The 22578-nt window shown below is 44.4% G+C and overlaps 1 protein-coding gene across 1 annotated transcript in view; it reads left to right on the top strand.

The window, feature by feature from the left end:
- LIMCH1 (LIM and calponin homology domains 1) overlaps nt 1-22578 on the top strand; it is a gene marked incomplete at its 3' end in the record, with an annotated part of 231155 nt that overhangs the window by 159312 nt on the left and 49265 nt on the right. The window contains exons 7-15 of the mRNA XM_068137614.1: nt 1084-1279; nt 6768-7017; nt 8359-8631; nt 15634-15924; nt 17230-17484; nt 18748-19092; nt 19808-20128; nt 20689-20922; nt 22095-22343. Coding sequence (XP_067993715.1) covers nt 1084-1279; nt 6768-7017; nt 8359-8631; nt 15634-15924; nt 17230-17484; nt 18748-19092; nt 19808-20128; nt 20689-20922; nt 22095-22343 — 2414 coding nt within the window. The remainder of the gene's footprint in view (nt 1-1083; nt 1280-6767; nt 7018-8358; nt 8632-15633; nt 15925-17229; nt 17485-18747; nt 19093-19807; nt 20129-20688; nt 20923-22094; nt 22344-22578) is intronic.

Raw genomic sequence — 22578 nt, forward strand, 5'->3', positions numbered from 1 at the left:
GCAGGGGGTGATTCTTAATTAGGAATTAATATTCAAATGCTTCTGGGGTAAAAAAGAAAAAGAAAAGGGGGGGGGGGAAAATCACATTCCAGCCTCTCTGGGTCACAGACTGTCAGTCTGATCATGACACCCACATTTCTGACTCTACTTACTGTCAGGGGAGAAAAAAACCAGATTTATCTTTGAGTAAACATAGTTATTTTTGCTTTTTCTGAGCCTGTGTGATTGTAATTAATGTTAAGACACCCTCTGAAACAAGGGATTTATTATAATGCAAGGGTGAGGATGGCTTCTATTGACCTTTTCCTCTGCTGGAGTTTCAGTGTTTTAGTATGTGCTGCTTGCACTGGAAAGAATTTATAATCACAGGGCTGTCAAAGACAACCATTGTTCTCCCTGCTCTGAACATGTGGGTCAGCTACAAGTGCTTTCATATCCCCCAGAGCCAGGAGCTGGCAAAGAGTAAAGAGCACAACTGAATTCTTCTGAGGCATCAGGAAAAGCATTTTGCATATTTTTCATTGCTGATTGCTTCAGAAAGACATCCCTCTTTCATAACAGGAATTTCTCTTCAAGGTAGAGGGAGGCTGGGGCACACTGCTTCATTATTTTGCCGAGCTGAAGCAGCAACAACAAATGCTGTCTGCTGGTGTCCCAGCCAGATACAATAGATGGGCCAGGGGAGGGAGGGATCTTTTGGAAAGCAGCGGGCTTAAACCTGACGCAGGCACGATGTTAAAACTGTAGTTCCTTTGCCTGTGCTATGGACTATGGACAACAAGTCAAGTTTCAGGTTGTTTTCAGGTTTTGATCAGTTTATTAACTTGCCTGTTGCAGCTTTATTTTTTTTTCAATACTAATCTAGTGAGCTGGGTTGCCTCTTAATCAGGATAAAATTGGTCTGTTCTGCAAGCTCGCTCTTTCATTCCAAAGGGGAGCAGGGGTGGAAAACAAGAGAACCCCTTTTTGGGGGAGGAGATGTTTAGTATTTTGGGAAGATGCTTTGTTGTCTGATGTGGGATGGATCTCATGAGTATGTCACTGGCTTCTTGATGAAGAGCTGCCTGCTGTGCTCCCATGCAGGAAACAGAGGACATCGAGAGCCCGAAGCGCAGCATTCGTGACAGTGGCTACATAGACTGCTGGGACTCGGAACGCAGTGACTCCCTCTCCCCTCCTCGCCACGGCAGAGATGATTCCTTTGACAGCCTGGACTCCTTTGGCTCCCGCTCGCAGCAGACACCCTCTCCAGATGTAGTGCTGAGAGGGAGCAGTGATGGTAAGTACCAGTCTCAGTGCAGGACACGCAGAGCGTTGGGACATCAGTACCATTCCTGGAGCAAGCGTTGTCAGGCAGGAGCTGGAGACAGCCTCTGGACCGCACTAATCCCTTGGGAGAACTTGTCTGTGAATGCCGATTTGTGCTCCCTGAGGGTTTAGATGACTTTGCCAGCAACTTGAAGGCTGTCTCAGTTCAGATAGCATAGCCTTGGAAAATGAGTGACATCATTGCAGTGTAATTTTATGATGGGAAGTGTGCTTTTCTGGGTGATGGTGTAAGAGGACGTTAGGCAGACTCGCTGAAACTGCTAAACGAGGCTGGAGCAAGACACGAAAGCGCAGGAACAAGGGAAATGCTGAAGTGAATAAAACGTTTGCTAAGGAAATCCTGAGCAGATAAACAGCATAGAACTATCTTGGAAATGTCTGCTGCGTGTCTGAGTTTTGAAGTCTGCACATTTTACTAAACAGCAGGTTTTTTCCAGTGGTATTTAGAAACTGGGGTAATTTAATATCTCCCAGCATCAGAGCCGTAGCCATATTTATATACCTTTGAGTGAGGACTCCAGCCTTACTGAAGGGATGCTGCATCTCTGCCTTTCATGTCTGATTCCCTGAGGTTTCCAGAAGCTTGTAAACACAGTGTGCTGGATGAGGAAGGATTTGCTAGGGGTAGGTGTGGAGCATGCACTTAGGTTACCTGTCATGAGCAGGGTTCTGGTTCAGAACGAAAGGATGCTCAACTGAGGCTGCCTCTGCATGGTTGCATTCCTGATGAATAGATGAATCAAACTTCATCATCAGATGAAGTTATGTTCCACACATGAATCCCTTCTCCTTAGTAATGTTATTTATTTAAAGAATTAAAAAAAAAAAGGAAGGGCAAAAAGACTTTTTGGTAGGAACCAGATGTTTATACTGCTTTTGGCAATGAAAAAGAAACTGGTGCTAATCATTACTGGCCATGTGAGAGATTTCCTGAGGTGATGGAGAACTTCTTAAAACTGAAGAGCTGGCAGGGAGAGCTGGTATCACAGCTGAACTATGACAGAGCTGTGGGGAAAGCAGGGCTAAGCTCTGCTCGGCTGGTTTGAGTGGCCTGCGGTGTTGGGGCTGTTGCTAGTTGGCCGTCCAGAACCAGCTGCTGATTCCTTGAAACAGGATCGTGCCCTCTAAGTCTCCACATCACAAAACATTTTTCTGTCTTCCCAAATGAGGCAAAAAGGTGGTGTTGGCAAAGAGGAGAGCCTCACATGTCCTAATCAAGAAGTGTTGCTTCATCCTGGGGGCTCAAAGAGGGTCCAGCGTCTCTGCCTGCTTGGACCCCGGTGGGTAGCCAGTTACTTATGTCCTGTAGCTGCTCCCTATCAACTTCTGCTGTACAAGCAAATTTTAGTAGGGGTTTGTGGCTGGTTGTTTGCCACAGCTAAGACATATAATCGTGTCACATTCTTGAGTCCCTAACAAACACAAAGTAAGATGCAAGCACACAAAGCTTGTTGTTAAAAATTACACTTTAACCATATCCAGACCTGGGGTACGTGCAGATGCTGTGTGCACACGTGTGATTGGTCCAGCTGGCCCTTTCTTACATGTCCCATTTTCCCCTGCTTGCTGCTGCCACAGCTTCACAGCTGTCTCCTCCAAGAGTTGCAGGTGAGGTGTAGCTTGGCTGACCTCTCTTCTGTCAAACCTCTTGCCGTGGCCCCAGCAGGCCAATATTTCACTCAGCTGCATGTAGTTTTTGATAGAAATAATGCATGTGCAAAGCTGGATGGAGAAAAGCATTCTGCTTTCATTACTTCTCTCTCTGTTCAGATAGGAGCTTTACAAATAATATGCTAGTGAAATAAAGCTAGGATTCTTTCCACTCTTAGAAAGTGAAAAAAAAATCATGAATGGAGATGATCCAAGGGCTGGAGCACCTCTGCTGTGAGCATAGGCTGAGGGAGCTGGGGTTTTTCCACCTGGAGAACAGAATACTCCGTGGGCTCCTTATAGCTCCTTCTAATAACCTGAGGCCGGAGAGGTACTTTCCATAAGGATGTCTAGCAATAGGACAAGGGGGAATAGTTTTAAGCTGAGGGAGAGTATATTTAGACTAGGTCTTAGGTGGATGTTCTTCAGTATGAGCGAGGTGAGACTCTGGAATAAGAGGTTGTGAATGCCCCCTCTGTGGAGGTGTTCAAGACCAGGCTGGATGAGGCCTTGAGCAACCAAGGGGGCCTACAGGAAGGCTGGGGAAGGACTTCTCAGGATCTCAGGTAGTGATAGGACTAGGGGGAACGGAATGAAACTAGAGGTGGGGAGATTCAGGCTAGATGTGAGGAGGAAGTTCTTCCCCATGAGAGTGGTGAGACCCTGGAATGGGTTGTCCAGGGAGGTGGTCGAGGCCCCGTCCCTGGGGGTGTTTAAGAGCAGGCTGGATGAGGCTCTGTCCAGCCTGATCTAGTGTGGGGTGTCCCTGCCCATGGCAGGGGGGTTGGAACTAGATGATCCTTGTGGTTCCTTCCAACCCTGAATGAAACTATGAAAACTGTGAAACTAAGTCTAGTTGGGAGGCATCAACTACTGGGAGGCTGGGGTAGATAATCTCTAGGGTCTCTTCAAAGCTATAATTCTATGATGTAAGTGATCCTAAGGTGATGGTTGGTTTAGGTGGGAAAAGTAATGCTACCTTCACAAATGCTATCTGTGATTAGCCCTGCTGTTTAGGAACTGCTCTAGTGTCTGTTGTGGATATTGTCCCATGGCCAAAAGCAAACAAAACCAGTGGTAAAGCAGGAGGATGTATTTTAAACAGGAGATTTTCAGAGTGACCTGCCCATGGAGTTGCTGATGGGCACAGGAATGAGTAAAATCCACTGCTTGGACATCATTTGTGTGGGATCCTTGTACAACGGACACGTGTGTGTCTGTGGTGTATGGGTTGTGGAAACTGCTGCTGCTGCTTCTTCTTGGAAATGCAGAACAACAAAGTTAAGATTATAAATGTAGGGCACAACTGCATCTTCCACTTGGTGCTTTGGCTTCAAGTGTGGGTTGTTTTTTTTCCCCTCCCAATTTTGAGCTGAAAATAATTTCATGAGTAAAAATATGAATAATTAAAGAAGCCTTTTGAAGTATTCAGCTTGGGGCTGCTGGTAGGCATATCAGTAATGAGGGAGGGGAATCTATTCTAATCCCTCTGCTACTGTGGTTATCTGTTCCAGCATTTCTGTCTGCCAGTTCAAGACGGGGTTTTATGTGATACAAAAATAAACACCAGAACAAAGCCAAGAGCAAACAGAATAGCAAATAGCGGCAAGGGAACCTTTCATTTTCTTTCAGCTGCTTGTGGCCCTGCTCAGCCTAATGATCATAGGATCACAGAGTTGTCAGGGTTGAAAGGGACCCCAAGGATCATCTAGTTCCAACCCCCCTGCCATGGGCAGGTTTCCCAGAGCTACATCCAGCCTGGCCTTAAAAACCTCCAGGGATGAGGCTTCCACCACCTCCCCGGGCAACCTGTTCCAGTGTCTCACCACCCTCATGGGGAAGAATTTCTGATATCTAATCCAAATCCACCCTCCACTACCTGACATCCTAAAAAGTCCCTCACCAGCTATCTTGTAGGCTCCTTTCAGATATTGGAAGGCTACAGTAAGGTCTCCTCAGATCCCTCTCTTCTCCAAACTGAACAATCCCAGCTCTCTCTGCCTGCCCTCATAGCAGAGGTGCTCCAGCCCTCTGATCATCTTCATGGCCCTTCTCTGGACACGTTCCAAACCTCATTTATCTTTAGACACTGTGATTCTGTGGTTGTATCTCCAATCTCTCTTTAGACATAGACTCAAGTTACCAAGCATGGTGCTGCTTATCATATGCTCTTAACCAAAATTGTTCCAGCAAAAGATTACTGGCACGAAGTGCATGATGGTTTTTGTCTCACTAGCTCATTTCCATTGTGTCTTGCCTTACTGTTCCCTTTCACTCTTCTTCATCTCTCTCCAAGCAAACATTGAATAACTCAGTCTGTTGCAAAAGCTCTTTGCAAATAGCATTCCTAGCATATTTTGACCTCTTTTCCTTCCCCCACTTTGAATTATACACAAGCTACTTGTGATTTTTATGACTTCATTGTTTTCAGTTGTTCACTAGGGGAGAGAAGTGAATTAGCTACTCATCTACTGGTGTGGTGAATTAGCAAGAGGACACAGCCTGGGTGGCTTGCCTTCACCCCAAAAAGAGGAACAGCTATTGCCTATGCAAGTGTTGCAAAGGGGCCAAGGGCCAGAGACATCCAGTGTTCCAAAGCTGGGAGAATATTTGAATGCTGGTGGGAGAAATAGCTGAAAATGCTCCACTTCACCCATCAAACCAGGGCCTGCAGTGATATTACACTGCTGGGAGAAGACTATTTACGTTGCTGCTTTGTGAATTACTTTAAAAGGCTCAGGATGGTGCAGGGAATCTTGTGAATGTCTATGAAGTGGCTTCCAAAATAACTACTAGGGTAGTTCCACTCCAGATGGTCTTTAAGGTATTTGTCCTACCATTTGGGAGTTTTGTTTTCAAGTTGGAAAAGTCTTGCCTAAGGTTCTGTGTTTCAAATGGGTTGTAAACATCAAAAAGCTCAGTTCATCTGAACAAAATCAAGTAGCCAGCTCTGCTGATCTCCCATCTTATTCTCTGAAACTCAGTTTTTCTCTCTTACCTTAATTCTTTCCCAGTAAGTAGTCTTCAGTCTTTACTATGCTAATCCAACTTCTAAATCCTGAGATCCCCACCCTCTCTCCTTGCACCTTGCCATCTGAGGATCAGGTCTGTCTTGTTTGCAGTGTGCTACACTGATTGACCAAGGCAACAGATGAGACAGGAGAGCAGCCATCCAAGTCGTCTGGTTTATGGCAGCTGATATTTATTCTCCAATTTTGATCAAAGCTGTTGCTCTGTGTGTGTGTGTGTTTTCAAACTGCCATTTTTGTGTATAGAAACATCCACAGATTTCTGCTGTTCTGTAAATATTTAGCGTGCAGCGCTCTTTTGTTGGAGCCTGTGCTGCATACGTGTGAGTCAAGGGCTGAGAGTGTGAATCAGGTCAAACACACCCATATGCCATCTGGGCTTTAGTCAGGTAAGCTTCTGTGGCTATCCCATGTGATTGACGAGTCTGGCTTAGTGTGACCTTGAGTTTTTGATGTGACCTGTGGCTGAAGGTGAGTTTTCCAGGGACAGAAAATAAGGGTTGATGCCAAAAAAAGAAAAGAGGCATGTTTACTGGTATTATGGCTAATACTTTCAGGGACTGATTTGGAAGTATAAATACAGATTAAAATGGCCTCATTTTTTTGGTGCACACCAGCTAAATGTAATTTATTATTATTATTATTATTATTATTTTTGGGTGGTGTTTTCTCTGATTTATGATTTCTTTAACCAAAAAGGACTGGATGAAAGTGAAGAGAAGTGGTGATATTTTTTTAACCCTCCTCCTTCCTCACTAGGGAGAGGAAGTGACTCAGAACCTGACCTGCCACACAGGAAGATGCCAGATGTGAAAAAAGATGACATGTTGGCGAGGCGAACCTCACATGGTGAGCCCAAATCAGCTGTGCCTTTTAACCAGTACCTCCCAAACAAGAGCAATCAGACTTTCTATGTACCTGCTCCGCTTCGGAAAAAGAAAGCTGAACGGGAAGAGTACCGAAAGAGCTGGAGCACAGTGACCTCACCACTAGGAGACAGACCTTTTAGGTAAGAGCAGCCTGACCAACTTCTCCCTTTTCTCACTGCTGATGCTTTAACACTTGCCTAATTTTCATTCTTTTTATCAGTTGTATGAAGCTGGATTAAGTTTCTTGCCGGGATCTTCCAGGGTGTCAGGTAGTGATAGGATTAGGGGAAATGGTGCAAAACTAGAAATGAGTAGATTCAGATTGGATGCTAGGAAGAAGTTTGTCACCATGAGGGTGGTGAGACACTGGAACAGGTTGCCCAGGGAGGTGGTAGAAGTCCCAGGCCTGGAGGTTTTTAAAGCTGGGCTGGATTGGATAGAATGGAATGGAATGGAATGGAATGGAATGGAATGGAATGGAATAGAATAGAATAGAATAGAATAGAATAGAATAGAATAGAATAGAATAGAATAGAATAGAATAGAATAGAATAGAATAGAATAGACCAGGCTGGAAAAGATGTTTGAGATCATCCAGTCCAACCTATCACCCAACACCATCTAATCAACTAAACCATGGCACCAAGCACCCCATCCAGTCTCTTCCTAAACACCTCCAGTGATGGTGACTCCACCACCTCCCTGGGCAGCACATTCCAATGGCCATTCTCTCTTTCTATGATGAACTTCTTCCTAACATCCAGCCTAAGCCTCCCCTGGCACATCTTGAGACTGTGTCCTCTTGTTCTGGTCACGGTCTCAAGATGTAGCTCTGAGCAACCTGATCCAGTGTAAGGTGTCCCTGCCCATGGCCGGGGGGTTGGAACTGGATGATCCTTGAGGCCCCTTCCAACCCTAACAATTCTGTGATTCTATGATGCTGATAAATTTCTTCGTAGCCATTGGCAAAGGTGGTGGAAAAGCAATGAGTGGAAAATCATTGTCTCGATGTCAGTGTTTGCCATGCAATGCAATGTGTAGCTTGGGCTTGACAAGATGTTGGTTAACATAAACACTGTGGATGTTGACTCAAGCCCAAGGCTGGGCAAAAATGTTCTGCGTGATCTCTCTCGACTTTCACAACATTTACTGATAAATGACACTTCTAAGTAATGGTGGTTGTATTTGATCAAAATAAGTAATACTTTTGCTGTGTTTATGAAAGTTCTATTGCTTTTATGTTGTATTCTGTACACCAGTACAATTTTATAGCCATGACTGTGTTTTTGCATGCTGGTTTTGTCAACTGGTATTTCAGTTTCGATTTGGCCCATGAAGCAGCTTCCTTTAAAGAGCACAATTATCTTCCTGGATCATTCATCAGAGTATCCTTTGGCATCTTGGTATCAACAAAATGTGCTTTTTAAGTGTATCTACTTTCAGGCCCAGCATATATTAAACTACCTTGTATAATTCAATAGCAAATCCCACCCTGAAACCATAGAAGAAGAACAGAATGAAACGTCAGGACTGTGTGGAAAGGAGGAAGCGGGCTCCGTGGCTCCCGAGGCGACCTCCCTTAAAAATCAAATAGGTTTGAACCAAAAGGAAGGAAACTCCATAGATAAGTCTCCTTCATGGGGTGCAAAAGAAACACCAGCACCCAAGGGGAAAGATGCAGAAGAGATCAGGAAGTTAAGAAGACTGGAAGAGGCTGGCATTACGGTCATGTCAGCAGCCCAGCGCTATGGCAGGTCAGCCCGACGGTGTGGGGAGTTGTGCACACTTCACCTCTTTTATGGTTGGCTGAAGTGTGGGTTTCCTTGATCTGCTGTGATTTCACTTCTCCTAACAAAACCCCCGTCTGCTAAGCACTCACAACTGCTAGTGGAGGTCTTGCGATGTGGCAGCCGTGGATTGCAGAGTTGCATGACGCTGACTGCGTTTGTGTGGAGAAATTGCATCATCTTGAAGTGCAATGTCAAAAGACTCCAAGGAAGCTGCTGCACCTACTACTTCTCACCTCCCACCTAATGCTTTCTTGCATTTAATAAAAAAATCATGCATATAAATGTATGTTACAAATGCCTTGTTTAGGCAAAACTTTCAGAAACTCACTTGCTGCTGCTGGGATGGTTTCGTGTACTGAACCACACTTTTTATGGGGTTGGTATTTTTAGCTATGCATTTCTTTTTAATGGTAGGAACTATAAAAGCACAGTGCTTGTTACCACATGTCCCAGTTAAAGCATGGAGGCATAGTTCAGCAATCAGAATTTGGCCAACTTTGCCAAGGAGTATCAGCAGTTATTAACTTATTACCCGAGTTATTTATTTTTGGCTGTTGTTCAATTTGGTTGTTTCCTGTTCTTTAACTTGGGAGCTGAGTGATGGCTAGGCTTACTGCCCATGCCTTTCCATCATCTGATACTGGATCCTCATGAAAAATCTCTTTTTCTCATGGGAATGGTCTGTGAGGTAGAGTTTTAACCACCATGTCATAAGGTTGGACTCTTACAGATGATCAAAATGGTTTGGCTAAAGGGTAAGCAGCCATATGTTCTCCTGTCCAAAACTTTGTATTTGGGACTGTGGAGTGAAATCCTAACAGTGAGTAGTTTAGCAGATGCTGATGTATGGTCTGGGCATGGAAATGCAGTAGTAAAAGGTACAGCTCTTAGGTGATACAACCTGTTTATAGATACAGTGAAGCTTGTCTGCAGCCATACAGAGATACAGTCACAGTTGCATGCTGTGGTGTGTTCTCTTCTCAGGTTTGCTGCACTGTTGTCAGGCTGTAATGAAATATTGGTTGTGTATTACTACTTAAATCCACATGCCAATGAAGAGGAGTTATCTGTCATAAATTTGTCCTTCAGACACAATTAGTTTGAAGGAACCAGAAGAGATTGCCCAAAGTGGTGGTGGAGATCCCATCCCTGGAAGTTTTTAAGGCCAGGCTGGATGTGGCTCTGGGCAACCTGATCTAGTGTGAGCTGTCCCTGCCTATGGCAGGGGGGTTGGAACTACATGGTCCTTGGAGTCCCTTCCAACCCTGACAATTCTGTGATTCTGTAATTAGTGTACTAGTCAATCAGCAGTCCATAAACTGGTAGCTTACTAGCATCATCCTGCCCTGAGTCCAAGTCTGTAGCATTAATGGTAGTGGTAAAATACAGTAATAGCTCATGTTCAGCAGTGCAGTGCACTGCAAAGACTGCTATTTGCATTTGGAGGATACTCACCACATTGAGAGTCCTTTATCCAACCCTGTGCTTGATCTCCTGTCTTGATCTCCACAAAAGAAGCACATGTGATCAAATATTCTGTGACAGGAGAGTGGGTTTCCTCTTTTCTTGGACAATCTATGAAACTATGAAACTATAATCTGTTGTCCTGATAAGGCTGAAAGAGAAGGGATGACAAATAAAAAGCCATTTTCCTTACTCTCAGTGGAAGCAACTCGTGGAATTTGGCAGCTGGAGGAAGGAGGAGCTGCTGGTTTTCAACCCCAGCTGAGGGTCCAAGAGAAGAGCTTTGTAGCCCAAACTTTACCATAGTGAAGTAGGAGCCTGCTCCTGGGGCTTGTAGGAAGGCATAGCTAAAAAGGCCCTGAGATCAGAAGTCTGAAAGAAAAATCATTTGTCTATGTAAATGGAGGAACAGTGGGTGAGAAGGGAAGAATTTAGTAGTCACACTTAAGGATATAGGGGAGCATTTAATCCTCTTTATTAATGTCTCATAATTATTTCTTGGGTTTGAACCTCCCAGTTTTCTCTCTCTCCTTCTTGGCATCGAATTCGAATTGCCGTACACTAAAGGCACTGAGCAGTTCTCAGTCCCTCTTGTTTCTGTATGCTTTGTTTTAACATAGGTTGTCAGTTGTGTTCCAGGTCCTCTTGAGTTGTTTACAGGCTCTTTCCTCTCACTATAGTGACCTTTGGGGAACATTCAATGTGATTTTGAGTTCTACAAGACATCTAATTGTTCCTAAAGCTGAAATTCAGTAGGGGACCTTTCTGGGTCCAGCAAAGAAAGGATCTGAACTTGCATGCAAATGTATTTTATGCTTGGAATCTGAGTTCTTACCTCCCTTGCTGTAGCATGTTCTAGGAAAGGACTGCATTGAGCTAGATACTACACAAATGCATGCCAAAAGGCATCCTACCTTCCCAAAGGAGTGTATTGTCTCTCTATAGCACTTTGTTTCATTGATGTGTGATCCTCCTTGCATGCTTATTATCTGCATCTGTCTCTTATTTACACTACTGTATCTGCAAGGTAAAGATCAGACTCATGGACCCTCCTTAAAGAGAGGAGAATTAAGTGTGCTGTAATAAATGGAGAGGAGGATGTAAGAGAGAAATGTGAGCAAATGTTTTTGGCATGTTCATTGCAAAACCACAGAATCACCAAGGTTGGAAGAGACCTTAAAGATCGTCAAGTCCAACCTGTCACCACAGACCTCATGACTAAACCATGGCACCAAGTGCCATGTCCAGTCCCCTCTTGAACACCTCCAGGGATGGCAAGTCCACCACCTCCCTGGGCAGCCCACTCCAATGAAAAGGCACATGAACTCTTAACAGTGCATAAGCATGCAGAAGCCTTTTGATGTTCTGAAATGCAGTATGAGGCTCCTCAAGCTTGTATGAGACCCTGCTTCATGGAGTGCAAGTGCCCAGAGTCTTACACTTTGGAAGTGCCTGCTGTATGAGCATAGACCCAGGGCAAGGGCTGGGGCTGGATGTATAACAGCAGATTGCAATCTGCAGGGAAACCTGGCCCATTACAGGCTTCAAATCTATAGTCTTCACTGTCTCTATGACTAACTGGCCTTAAAAAACACTTTTGAGACTGTCACCAACTGATTCAGGGGACCCCAAAATGTCATAGCTCATCTGCAATTTCATCAGAAAACAAACTGTAAAGGGATGGAAAATATTCTTAACCTGGAGTCAAACTGCTGAAGTCTAGTTACATGCTGAGAACTCTAAATTCTTCATTACAATGGCTCGTAGTTGCTCTTTTGAATATTATAGCTCTGTATTTCTTTGTGCCCAAAGCAACCCTTCTCAGGAAGGTTACAGTTCATAGTATCATAGTATCACAGAATCAGTCAGGGTTGGAAGGGACCACAAGGATCATCTAGTTCCAACCCCCCTGCCATGGGCAGGGACACCCCACACTAGATCAGGCTGGCCAGAGCCTCATCCAGCCTGGGCTTAAACACCTCCAGGGACAGGGCCCCAACCACCTCCCTGGACAACCCATTCCAGGGTTTCACCACTCTCATGGAGAAGAACCTCCTCCTCACATCCAGCCTGAATCTCCCCACCTCCAGCTTCATTCCATTCCCCCTAGTCCTATCACTACCTGAGATCCTGAGAAGTCCCTCCCCAGCCTTCTTGTAGCCCCCTTCAGATACTGGAAGGCCACAATGAGGTCACCTTGGAGCCTTCTCTTCTGCAGACTGAACAGCCCCAACTCCTTCAGTCTGTCCTCATAGGAGAGGTGCTCCAGCCCTCTGATCATCCTCATGGCCCTTCTCTGGACACCTTCCAGCACCTCCACATCCCTCTTGTAATAGGGGCTCCAGAACTGGAAGCAGTACTCCAGGTGGGGTCTCACCAGAGCTGAGCAGAGGGGGAGAATCACCTCCCTTGACCTGCTGGCCACACTTCTCCTGATGCAGCCCAGGATCTGATTGGCTTTGCGGGCTGCAAGTGCACACTGAGAGCTCATGTTGAGCTTCTCGTCCACCAGCACCCCCAAGTCTCTCTCCTCAGGGCTGCTTTCCAGCCAGTTACTGCCCAGCCTGGATTTGTGCCTGGGATTGCCTCGACCCAGATGCAGGACCCTGCACTTGCTCTTATTGAACCTCATGAGGTTGGCTTGTGCCCACCTCTCCAGCCTGTCAAGGTCCCTCTGGATGGCCTCCCTTCCCTCCAGCGTGTCTGCTGCACCACACAGCTTGGTATCAAGCTTCAGGAGCATTGGTGGACTTGAGACTGAAAAATCCAGCAGTTTTTACTGAATAATCACTTGGTTATATTTAGATTTAAAAAGTTAAAGTACAATACAATACTCCTAACCTAACCAGCTGAATTAAATACTCAGTTTATTGATTTTCATTTAAGAAGTAAATGTAAATGAGATTTAATGGAGTATTTGGTGGCTTCCTTATGCCCAGGGCTCTGAAAACTATTTTCAAATCATTAGACCTTTAGAAAAGGGTAATGGGACCAGTAGTAAATGTTGATAAAAAATTAGCCATACAGACTCTGTGGTTTAGAATTGAAGAAGTGATGTAGTTTGCCTGCTCAGCAGTGAGATTTGGACCTGAAGACAATGATGTAGGGCTGTTGATTTTGGTGTATACAAGAGTCTTAATAAACTTCTTAACTATATTCTTTTACAGGAAAAAAGTAGTGGAATACTGTTGTAGAGTATCATTCCAAGGGGAAGCTGAGGACTGGGACCACCCTTGCTGATGGAGCGTGTATACAAAGCATACAGCAGTTCAGAGCTGTCTGTTCCAGCTGTTTCTGAAGCTGCTGTGAACAGAGATGCTCATGAGGAAGAGGGACAGCAGTTCCCTTTGGCATGCCATCAGGCAGCAGTAGTCTGTTGCCCTTAAATGAAACCTTGAGCCTTCAAAGAGATCTGAGGGAAAAGTTGCCTTTGGCTAATTGGAGAGCATGCTCTCCACATTGCTAATGGGAGGTCCCCTGTCTGAAAGCAAAGGCTAGCAGTTTTGTATTGCTCCTCTGTCCTCCAAGCCTGAGCCAGGCCTGACTTGTCAGGGATGCTTTATGGCTTCCCTGTAACTTTCTCCAGCAACTTTGTGGAGCAGTGCTTTGAAAGGGACCATAAAATCAGTGGCTCATGTAGTGGCCTTGCAGGGCTTTAAAATCTTTTAAAACCCAACTAATTATAAGACTACTGTGTTTTAAAGTAGTAGAAAAACTCAGCATCCCCTGAGCTGTTTTAATTTGCTTTCTTAATGGGAGTCTGTTTATTCCTTTGTGATGCTTTCCCTTTGCATGGCAAGGTGCTGTGTGAAAGAGGAAATGCAAGATAGTTGCAGCCTACAGAAGTAGTGGATGGAAACAGTCTGCAACTGGCTATCCAACTTCCAAAAATATCAATAGATACAATTTGATTTTTAAATAGGAGAGTCACCTAGCTTGTGCCATCTGTCTTTTCCAGTTTACTTAAGAGTATTGACTGTTACAAGTTAAAATAACCTTAATCTTCTTGGGCACCAGCTGTCAAGGGTCTTTGTTGTTGTAATCTTCAGTAACAATAAGGCTCTGTTGGTCTCAGTTGTGTTTCTGACCAAGGCAGATGGCAATGTGTTCCAGCATGCCAGGATCAATGATGCTGTCATACTGGTGCCATCACTGTAGCTACTGTATGTCAGCACTGGCATAGAAAACTTATCCTAGCGTAAAGGGAAGGTTAGTTAGGAAAAGAATCAAGTGTGGATGTGTGTGAGAAGAAAAGGAGGAGCAGGCTCAGTGATTACTGAGACCTTTTTAAAAGATAGATCCAATAAGAAGAAAAAGTGCCAAATTAAAGGACCTGAACATCTCTGCTATTAAGAATGACTGAGAGAACTTGAGATGTTTAGTCTTGAGAGGAGAAGGTTGAGAGTGGATCATACTAATGTCTATAAATATCTGAGGGGTGGGTGTCAGGATGAAGATGATGGTCTCGTTTTAGCGGTGCACACTGGAAGCAAGCTGTAATATCTGAGGTAAAACATTGCTTTTATTAAATCAGTGTAATTTAACTTCAGTGGTATCAGGGAATTTGGTGGTGTCCAGTAATAGGACGAAGAACAAGGGGTATAAGCTGAAACACAGGAAGTTCCACCTCAACATGAGGAGAAACTTCTTTACTATGAGGTGACAGAGCACTGGAACAGGCAGCCCAGAGAGGTTGTGGAGTCTCCTTCTCTGGAGACTTTCAAAACAGAATACAGAAGTAACCAGGTTGGAAAAGACCTTTGAGATCATTGAGTCCAACCTATCACCCAACACCATCTAATCAACTAAACCATGGCACTCAGTGCCCCATCCAGTCTCTTCCTAAACACTTCCAGTGATGGTGACTCCACCACCTCCCTGGGCAGCCCATTCCAATGACTCTTTCTGTGAAGAAAACCTACTTGGATGCATTGCTGCGTGGCCTGCCCTAGGTGATCCTGCTTTATTTGGACTAGATGATCTCCAGAGGTCCCTTCCAACCCCTAATGTCTTGATATTTCAGTATTGTTCACAGTGTCGGCCAGGGATCAGGTATTTGCAGCAAATCTCTTTCTCTGAAGTGTTCAAGAGACTTCATATTACCAGTTATTTACCTGATCTAGTGTGGGGTGTCCCTGCCCATGGCAGGGAGGTTGGAACTAGATGGTCCTTGTGGTCCCTTCCAACCCTGACTGATACTATGATGCTATGATTTAGGGTACTAAAAACATCTAGTATGTGAAACTAGTTCTTCCTGGTCCTTCTAACTATAGCTAAAATAAGTAAAGATCCAGTGTGCTTGGGTTTTTTTGTGTGAAGTTCTTGCATATTGTTACTTGTGTGTGTCAAGGTTTGTTTAAAGCAAGGTTTTGCCCAATATAACAACAGCCTGGAGCGTATTTGATTAACTGTGCTTGTTTTATGACCTGAGGGTGAGTGCTGCCATTTGCCCTCTCCTCCTCTACTGCATCAAGAGCTTTATTTAATTTTGCTCACTGTCAGTCAAAGGCCAACATGTGAAGACAGCAGAGGCACCCCAGACATCATCCTTCGCAAGGACAATCCCTTCATGACATGCTATCAAGGGAAGGATTCTGGTTCAGAAGACGAAGCAGCTGCTAGAGTGCCTGATTTAGAAAAGGATGACTTTGCCACTCGGAGAGCCAGAATGAATCAACCCAAACACATAGTTCCTTTCAACTCCTTTTTAATTGGACCCTATACAAATAAAGATAAAGGTAAACTGGAAGATGTTAAAAAGCCATTGCAGATGGAAAAGCAGGAACATGCAAGGTGTGCATTCATGGTCTTTTTCTCTTGTAATGCTTCATTTTGCATGGCTTATTGCTGTGGAGAAAGAACTAAAGCGGGCTTGGCTACAGAAAAAATACTTGCAGGGGGCAATAGATGTAAATACTTTATCATAAAGTGAACAAAAACCTCCAGATGTAGATTACCAACTGTAATTTTTTTTGTTAAGAGTATGAGGACCAGGAGCTGTAAGTGTAAATAACATTAAAAACTGGAGGAGACTTTTGTCATCTAAGGCCAGGAGACAACTCATGGGTGTGAGGAATGAGTAGTGGAGTATAAACTCCACACCAGTGGGGAATAAACTTAGAAGATATGTTTTGCATCTTGGCTCTTTTGCTGAGCATTTTCAAGGCACATTTTTAATGCCTTTCCCCCACCCCCATCTGATGTCCTTTTAATACCCTGCATAAAACATAGATCCAGATAAGGTGCTTAATTTATGTGCCTGCTACGCTGCACTGAATTGCGTTGTACGGAGTCTTTATGTGTCTCATACAGAGCATTGCTTTGGGAAATGGGGCATGAGCTACAAGATTTCAGCCTAGAAAGTCTCTTCTGTCTTCAGTCAGTTCAGTGAATACAGACCTTTAAGGAGCTGCTGAAGACAAGTATTTGCTAGGCACAGATCTTCTTCAGGAAATAAGTATATTTGCTTTACTTGTGCAAAGAGAAGTGATCCGAGATAAAACCACTCCACACACATTACTGTGGGCCTTGACTGCAATAACTGATGCAGTCAGAAAAGCTGCTCTTAATTTTCAGCAATGCAAAATGTGCCTTTCAGCTACTGGTAATTTGATTATATTAACATTTTCTAATTACTAGTTTGGCAGGGCATCTGAAGAGCACGGAACCAGGTTTTAATTTCTAATGTTATTGACATGACTCCTTAAGATCAAAGCAATTCCACAGTATGTTTGCAAGCACAACTTGAATTCACTTTGCTAATAATATGAAAATGAGGTATTTGTGACTGTTTAAGAGAAAGCTTAGTGCAGAAATGCTCAATGGGGTAAAAACTGAAAGGTGTTTTTTTTCTTGCTTGAGCTAGAGATTGAAATCATGTGAAGAAGTGGTCTCAGTAGTGCCTGAGCAGGGTAGCATGGATGAGAGATTTCAACTTCAAATGATTCATTCAATGTTTACTTCCTGAAATTAATGTAAATCCAATCTTATAAATTCAGTTTTATCTTCTTCTGCTCTGAACCTCTTCTATTTACACTGATTTATCATTGCTCCCTTCAACCATCTTTTCTTGCTGAACTGGAATGTGCATTAAATTAGAAGAAGACGAGTGCACATGGCATCAGCAAGGGAAGTAGTGACAAGCAAAGAGGACCCACTTCTGCAAACTGAGAAGACTGAGTCAGAGGAGGAACAGCAGGTGAAAGGGCCTGATGCTGAGAGGGATGACTTGGCTAGACGGAAATCCCAGAGCACCCTTCCTCAGCTACGAGGAGACGTGCCTTTTGTGAATGCCTCTATAACAAAAGCAGACCTGGAGACCTGGAAAAGATTGAAACTGTCAGGGGAGCCCAGGTATGGTTTCTGCCTGTGAACAGGATTGCTGCCCTGGGAAGCATGTTCAGTTTCTCACAACCAGCTGTGTGTGCTCGTGGTTTTAAGCTTGAAGAATGCCTTGATGACAACCAGTCCTTACCTATTTCAGTTTTCAGGAGGAGTGCAAACTCCGTGCAGGCATGCTAATTATCATGAAATAAAAATGTGCCCATCATTTAGAGGATCATAGTAGCTTCACAGTCTCTTCCCCAGTGGACACAATATCATATAAGAAAGGTCCCTCTTGTGTCTCAGTCTGCCTTGAAGCTGCTTGCAGATGAACAGCACAAAGATCCAAGTGGCACTACTGTCTCAGTAGCACTATGCTGTTGGCAACCAAGGTATCTTTGGGACTTGGGGCATTATACCTTGGGAGTACTACCTGAGGATCAGCATCTCTGTAGTTGTGTGGTTATCCTGCTTTTGAGACCTGAGCTAGATCTGCACTGTGAATACACCAGCACTGTTTGTCACTGCAGCAGGGCTTTCAGGAGCCTCGTTATACGGTGTAGATGTGCTCTTACTGTGAACTAAACCTGTGCAGAAGGAGGCAGTATGAAGCAGTTATTCCATTTCCCTGTAGAGATGGGCTGTAATATATTCAGGTGATTTGTGACTCCAGTAGGAAAGGATAACAGCTCCTAATCTTCCTGTTCAGATACGTGCAATTTTCCAGTTGAAGGTGGCCATCTGTGCAGGCATTCTTCTAGTGATGTGGTTACTGCATGTAATTTTAGTTACAATACAAACTGTCAAAACTCAATCATCCTCTCATCTCAAAGGTATTAGTAGTCTTTTCTCTTACTTTTGAGGTGACTTCTTAAAATTAAGGTCCATTCCCTTTGGTTTAGAACAAGTGAATTGCCCTTGCTAGTACTCTCATGCCACTGGAGCTCCCCCGTGACAAGGTGGGTGTACTGCTGCCGTGAAGTGCCACATGGCATATAGCCTAGGTCTGTGTGGGCTGACAAGGGAACTATGGCTTTGTTAGAGTGAAGAACTGAGTCTGGAGTGGGCCATATGCTATGTTCCTTCCCCTGAAGAAGAGCCCTCAAAGATATGCTCCCAGACTTTCCCCAGGGGCTCTGTGATACCTTTGGATTTTATCTGTCATTACATTCTCAGCGTGGCACAGCTGTTAGTGTGTGTGTACTTGAATTTTAACACAAAATCCCTTTGTAAACCTTGGGAGCATTCATTTGCTTATGTTGGGGGAATTCTTTTATTCCTCCTTCTGACTAGTGAAGAAGATTTCAAATGTCCCAATGACGCTGTGCCACCAGCTGAAGTCGGGGTGAAAGCTGCAGCCTGTGATGATTTTGCTGTCCGCAAAGCCAGAGCAAACAAAAAGGCTGGTAGCCCCAAGCAGAAGTTTGTGCATTTCGGGCCAGTAACTGAGATTGATCAACAGAAATGGGACAAGCTTGTTATTGGTAGAGCTTCATCCAAGAGTGCAGCAGAAGAGGAAATCAAGAAAGACGGTGTGGAGAGTCACTCTGGTGTTGAAAGCTCTCCTTCAACCACTGTTGGCAGTCTTGACCTTGCTGAACCCAGCGGTGAAGTATCTAAGCCACAGAATGAGTCCAGGTATTTGGTGTGGCTTAGGGTGCACTGCTGAGCTAGAGATCAGATCTGTTCTTGCCAGACGCTGATCTGCATGGGGGTGGACTGCAGCGTAGACCTAAGACCTGTTTACGTGCACGGCTTTGTTCAGGAGTCACCTGACACCCTCACAGTACCTTAACATGTTTAGGGTTTTGCAAAACAATGCTGTGCAAAGGTCTTCTGAGAACTTGCCTCAAAATGTCTGTCTGGCAGTGAAATCACTGCTCTCTCAGAGGCTGAGCCATCTTTCAAGCTTTTTCTGCTTCCTGAATTCTAGCAGCTTTGCTCTACCTGCTTTCAGCACATGAGGAATTTGTTGTTCAGCTTGCTGGCCTTAGTGGTGTTTGGGGAAAAAAAGAAAGCTTTCTTCAAACCTAATGGATTTACTTTTCTTTTGGAAGATGCAATGCTGAAACCCAGGTGTATTGGTGCTCTGTGTTTCTGGCATTTATCTGGAGGAAGATTCCAGCTCTTGGAAGTTAGCTTATTAACAGAGCTTACCTTTCTTTGGCTTCTCTTTGGTTGCTTAGCCTGTGGCTGCAGCAAGAATTCTTCGTGAATGCTTTTAGCAAGCAATTCATTCCTTTATGTTTGTGTGCTTATACAACATCTGCAAACTGAGTTGGAGGACTCCTCACCTTTCGTTTGACTTGAGAATGTTTTGTCTATGTCACCCACCTCTCAATCTCCTTGTTAGTGAGGTATCCAAGGCAGGTACAGATGACTCTTGCAGGAGAATGCCATCACCTATCCCAGCTGTTGGCAGCATCACTGAGAAGCCCTCGTGCACTTTGGACAAACAGCAAGAAAACACCAAGGAAGAGTGTGATGAGCATGTACCAGACATTGAGAGAGATGATATGTTGGTTAGAAGGTTGGGAACTTTTCAGAGGTGTACCACTAGCCCTGTTCCCATGCATTGTCCTCCTCTGTCAGTAGCTCCTCGTCTGCTGCAGCAGCGGCAAGGAGAGGCAGTAGCTCGTGAGAAGGGCTTGAAGACTCCGCGGGAAGCAGAAAGGTCAGAGAGCAGAAACAGATCCCTCTGAGCTTCATTCCTGGCTTGTGTGTGGTGTTAGCTTGGATCAGTCAGCTATATTGTTCTGTTCTTCACACAGCCTTTAAATATGTGCTGTGCTCATTCTTTATGGCATGTGTTCTGTTTTACCAAGTTCCTTACCAGAATATATCCTATGAACATAAACCAATCCGTTTTCTTTCATAATATTTTAGCTCTCCAGTTGTTAATTGCTGTTCAGCATGAAAACAGTCTTTCATCTTTTGGGGGGATTTCTTTTGTAATCCATGGTGCTTTGCCAGACTTTTATGCCAGCCTCCAAGTGAATAATTCCTCACATACCTTTTTATGCGATCCCTGACTTCTAACCAATCGCCCACGTTAGAGTGGTGTAGTTTCCTCTTGCTCTCACTCCCTGTGCTGTAGCTAAAGATGCCTAGTTGTCCATCACTCTGCAACTGTGGTTTGAGTAGCAGTACCCCACGTTGCTTGGGCAGCCTCTTGCCTTCAGGCTGCACAAGTGAACGTCATCATGGAACAGTGTCACTTGTCTCCCTGAGCAGTACTGCCACACAAGAAGAGAGCCAAGAACAGCTTGAAATCTCTCAGCTGCAGAGTGGTGGCACAGAAAACAAAGTGAAGTTTCCAGACCCACAAAGAGATGACATGTTGGCCAGAAGAACTGGAGCTTTTCTAAAACAGCCTGGGCCCAGTGTTAAGCAGTTCCTTCCCATGCCATTTTCAAAGCAGCAGAATAAGGAGGGCACAGCTAGAGAACTTGAGAAGAAAACTACAAGGTAAGAAAGTTGTCGTTCTCTCTTTCCCTTGTAGGTGGCCCTGTGGGCTTTTGTTTGTCAAGATCTCTTGGTCTAGAAGAGTCACTGTTGACCCAGAAGCAGTTTCTTCCAAGCTTGTCCTCAATTCTGTGCCAATTCTTTCTTCTCAGAAAGTGGCAATGCAGGCTCTCTGGCTCTTTTGGTAGACACCTGTAAAGAATCAGAGCAGAGTTCCACCAGATGGAAAATTCTAACAGTGTGTGGAATTTGATACACATAGCAAGGTTGCGTTATGTTTCTAGAGGTTTCTGGCTAAATCTGAGCTAATCATTACAAATGTTTCCAGCCAGGCATAGAGGTGCTGAATATTGTAGTTTAGATACCTGTCTGTGGCTTAACTGGTGCCAGTGACTTCCAAACAGGGAATCTAGGGATCCTGAGTTCTGTCCTGACAATGCTTGGTGTCTTTCTAAGCACCTTTGTTCAGATACATGAGACTGTGTGAGGGCAGTTGGTGGTTTAAGCCTTTGAATATTGTAGGTTAGATGCCTATCTGTGGCTTAACTGGTGCCAGTGACTTCCAAACAGGGAATCTAGGGATCCTGAGTTCTGTCCTGATAATGCTCAGTGTCTTTCTAAGCACCTTTGTTCAGATACATGAGGCTATGTGAGGGTAGTTGGTGGTTTAAGCCTTTGAAGAGTTACTGTTGACTGAGCCATGTACAAGTGGGAGTAGAAATGTTCTTATTCATCATCCTCCTCGAAGTACATGAGGGAAAGGATATGCATGGGAAAGGATGCATGTGCCTGTGCATACAGTGATGGAAAACTAGCATACAGCTCAACCAGGAGAAGCAAGATTGCTTCTACAGAACTGCAACTACAGGAATGAGCAGTGGATTGCTATTCAGAAGACCTTCAGTTGAATAGCTTAGTTAAAATAAATACTTCATGCCTGAATCTTAGGCAGTGCTCAGGACAGTTTGTGTTTGTGATTTAGAGTAATGAAAGTATGAGAATTTGACTCTCAAGTGATATTTTGTGTGCCTGCCTCACTTGGCTTGACATCTCTAAGCTATTTGGGTCTGGGGGGGAGGGGTGCGGGGTGTTGGAGTGATGCTTTTTGTTTAGCATGTGGGATTTTTCAAATGTTGCTTAATACATCTTTGCACTGCTGCCTTTGGCTCACTCAGGCCTGAAAAATGTCCACAAGTGTGCGTTAATAGCTCTGGAAAACCTGCAATGCAACCTCCACAAGAAGAGCAGCAAGAGCAGGAAAAATGCAATCTCCCTCCTGCAGGACAAGAGGAGACTGTTTGTACTGCCCACGTGGGTGAAGGCAGCCTTAATGAAGTCCACCTGGATCAAACATCTAAGCTTCAGGAGGTTCCTGAGGACAGCAAAAGGGAAACGTTGTCATCCAAGGCTGAGCATCCGCAAACGTGAGCTCTCTGGCGTGAATCACGCAGCTTGTACACCCCTGTGTGCACACTTCAGATTGTGCATTGCCTGGTGTGGTTTCAGCTCCAACTAAACAGCACTGTGTGTCAGTCATGCACCTTCCAGAAGCAAACACCATGGTTGTGTGAGGCATTTCCTTTTGAAATATTGAAATGAAAACTAACCGGAAGGAAATCTTTGATTACAGTGTGTCTGTTGAATTGCATACAGAAGGTT

The sequence above is a fragment of the Melanerpes formicivorus genome, unplaced genomic scaffold (genome assembly GCF_026170545.1).
Source record: "Melanerpes formicivorus ecotype bairdi unplaced genomic scaffold, bMelFor1.0.p_v2 SCAF_4, whole genome shotgun sequence".
Taxonomy (NCBI): Eukaryota; Metazoa; Chordata; class Aves; order Piciformes; family Picidae; genus Melanerpes; species Melanerpes formicivorus.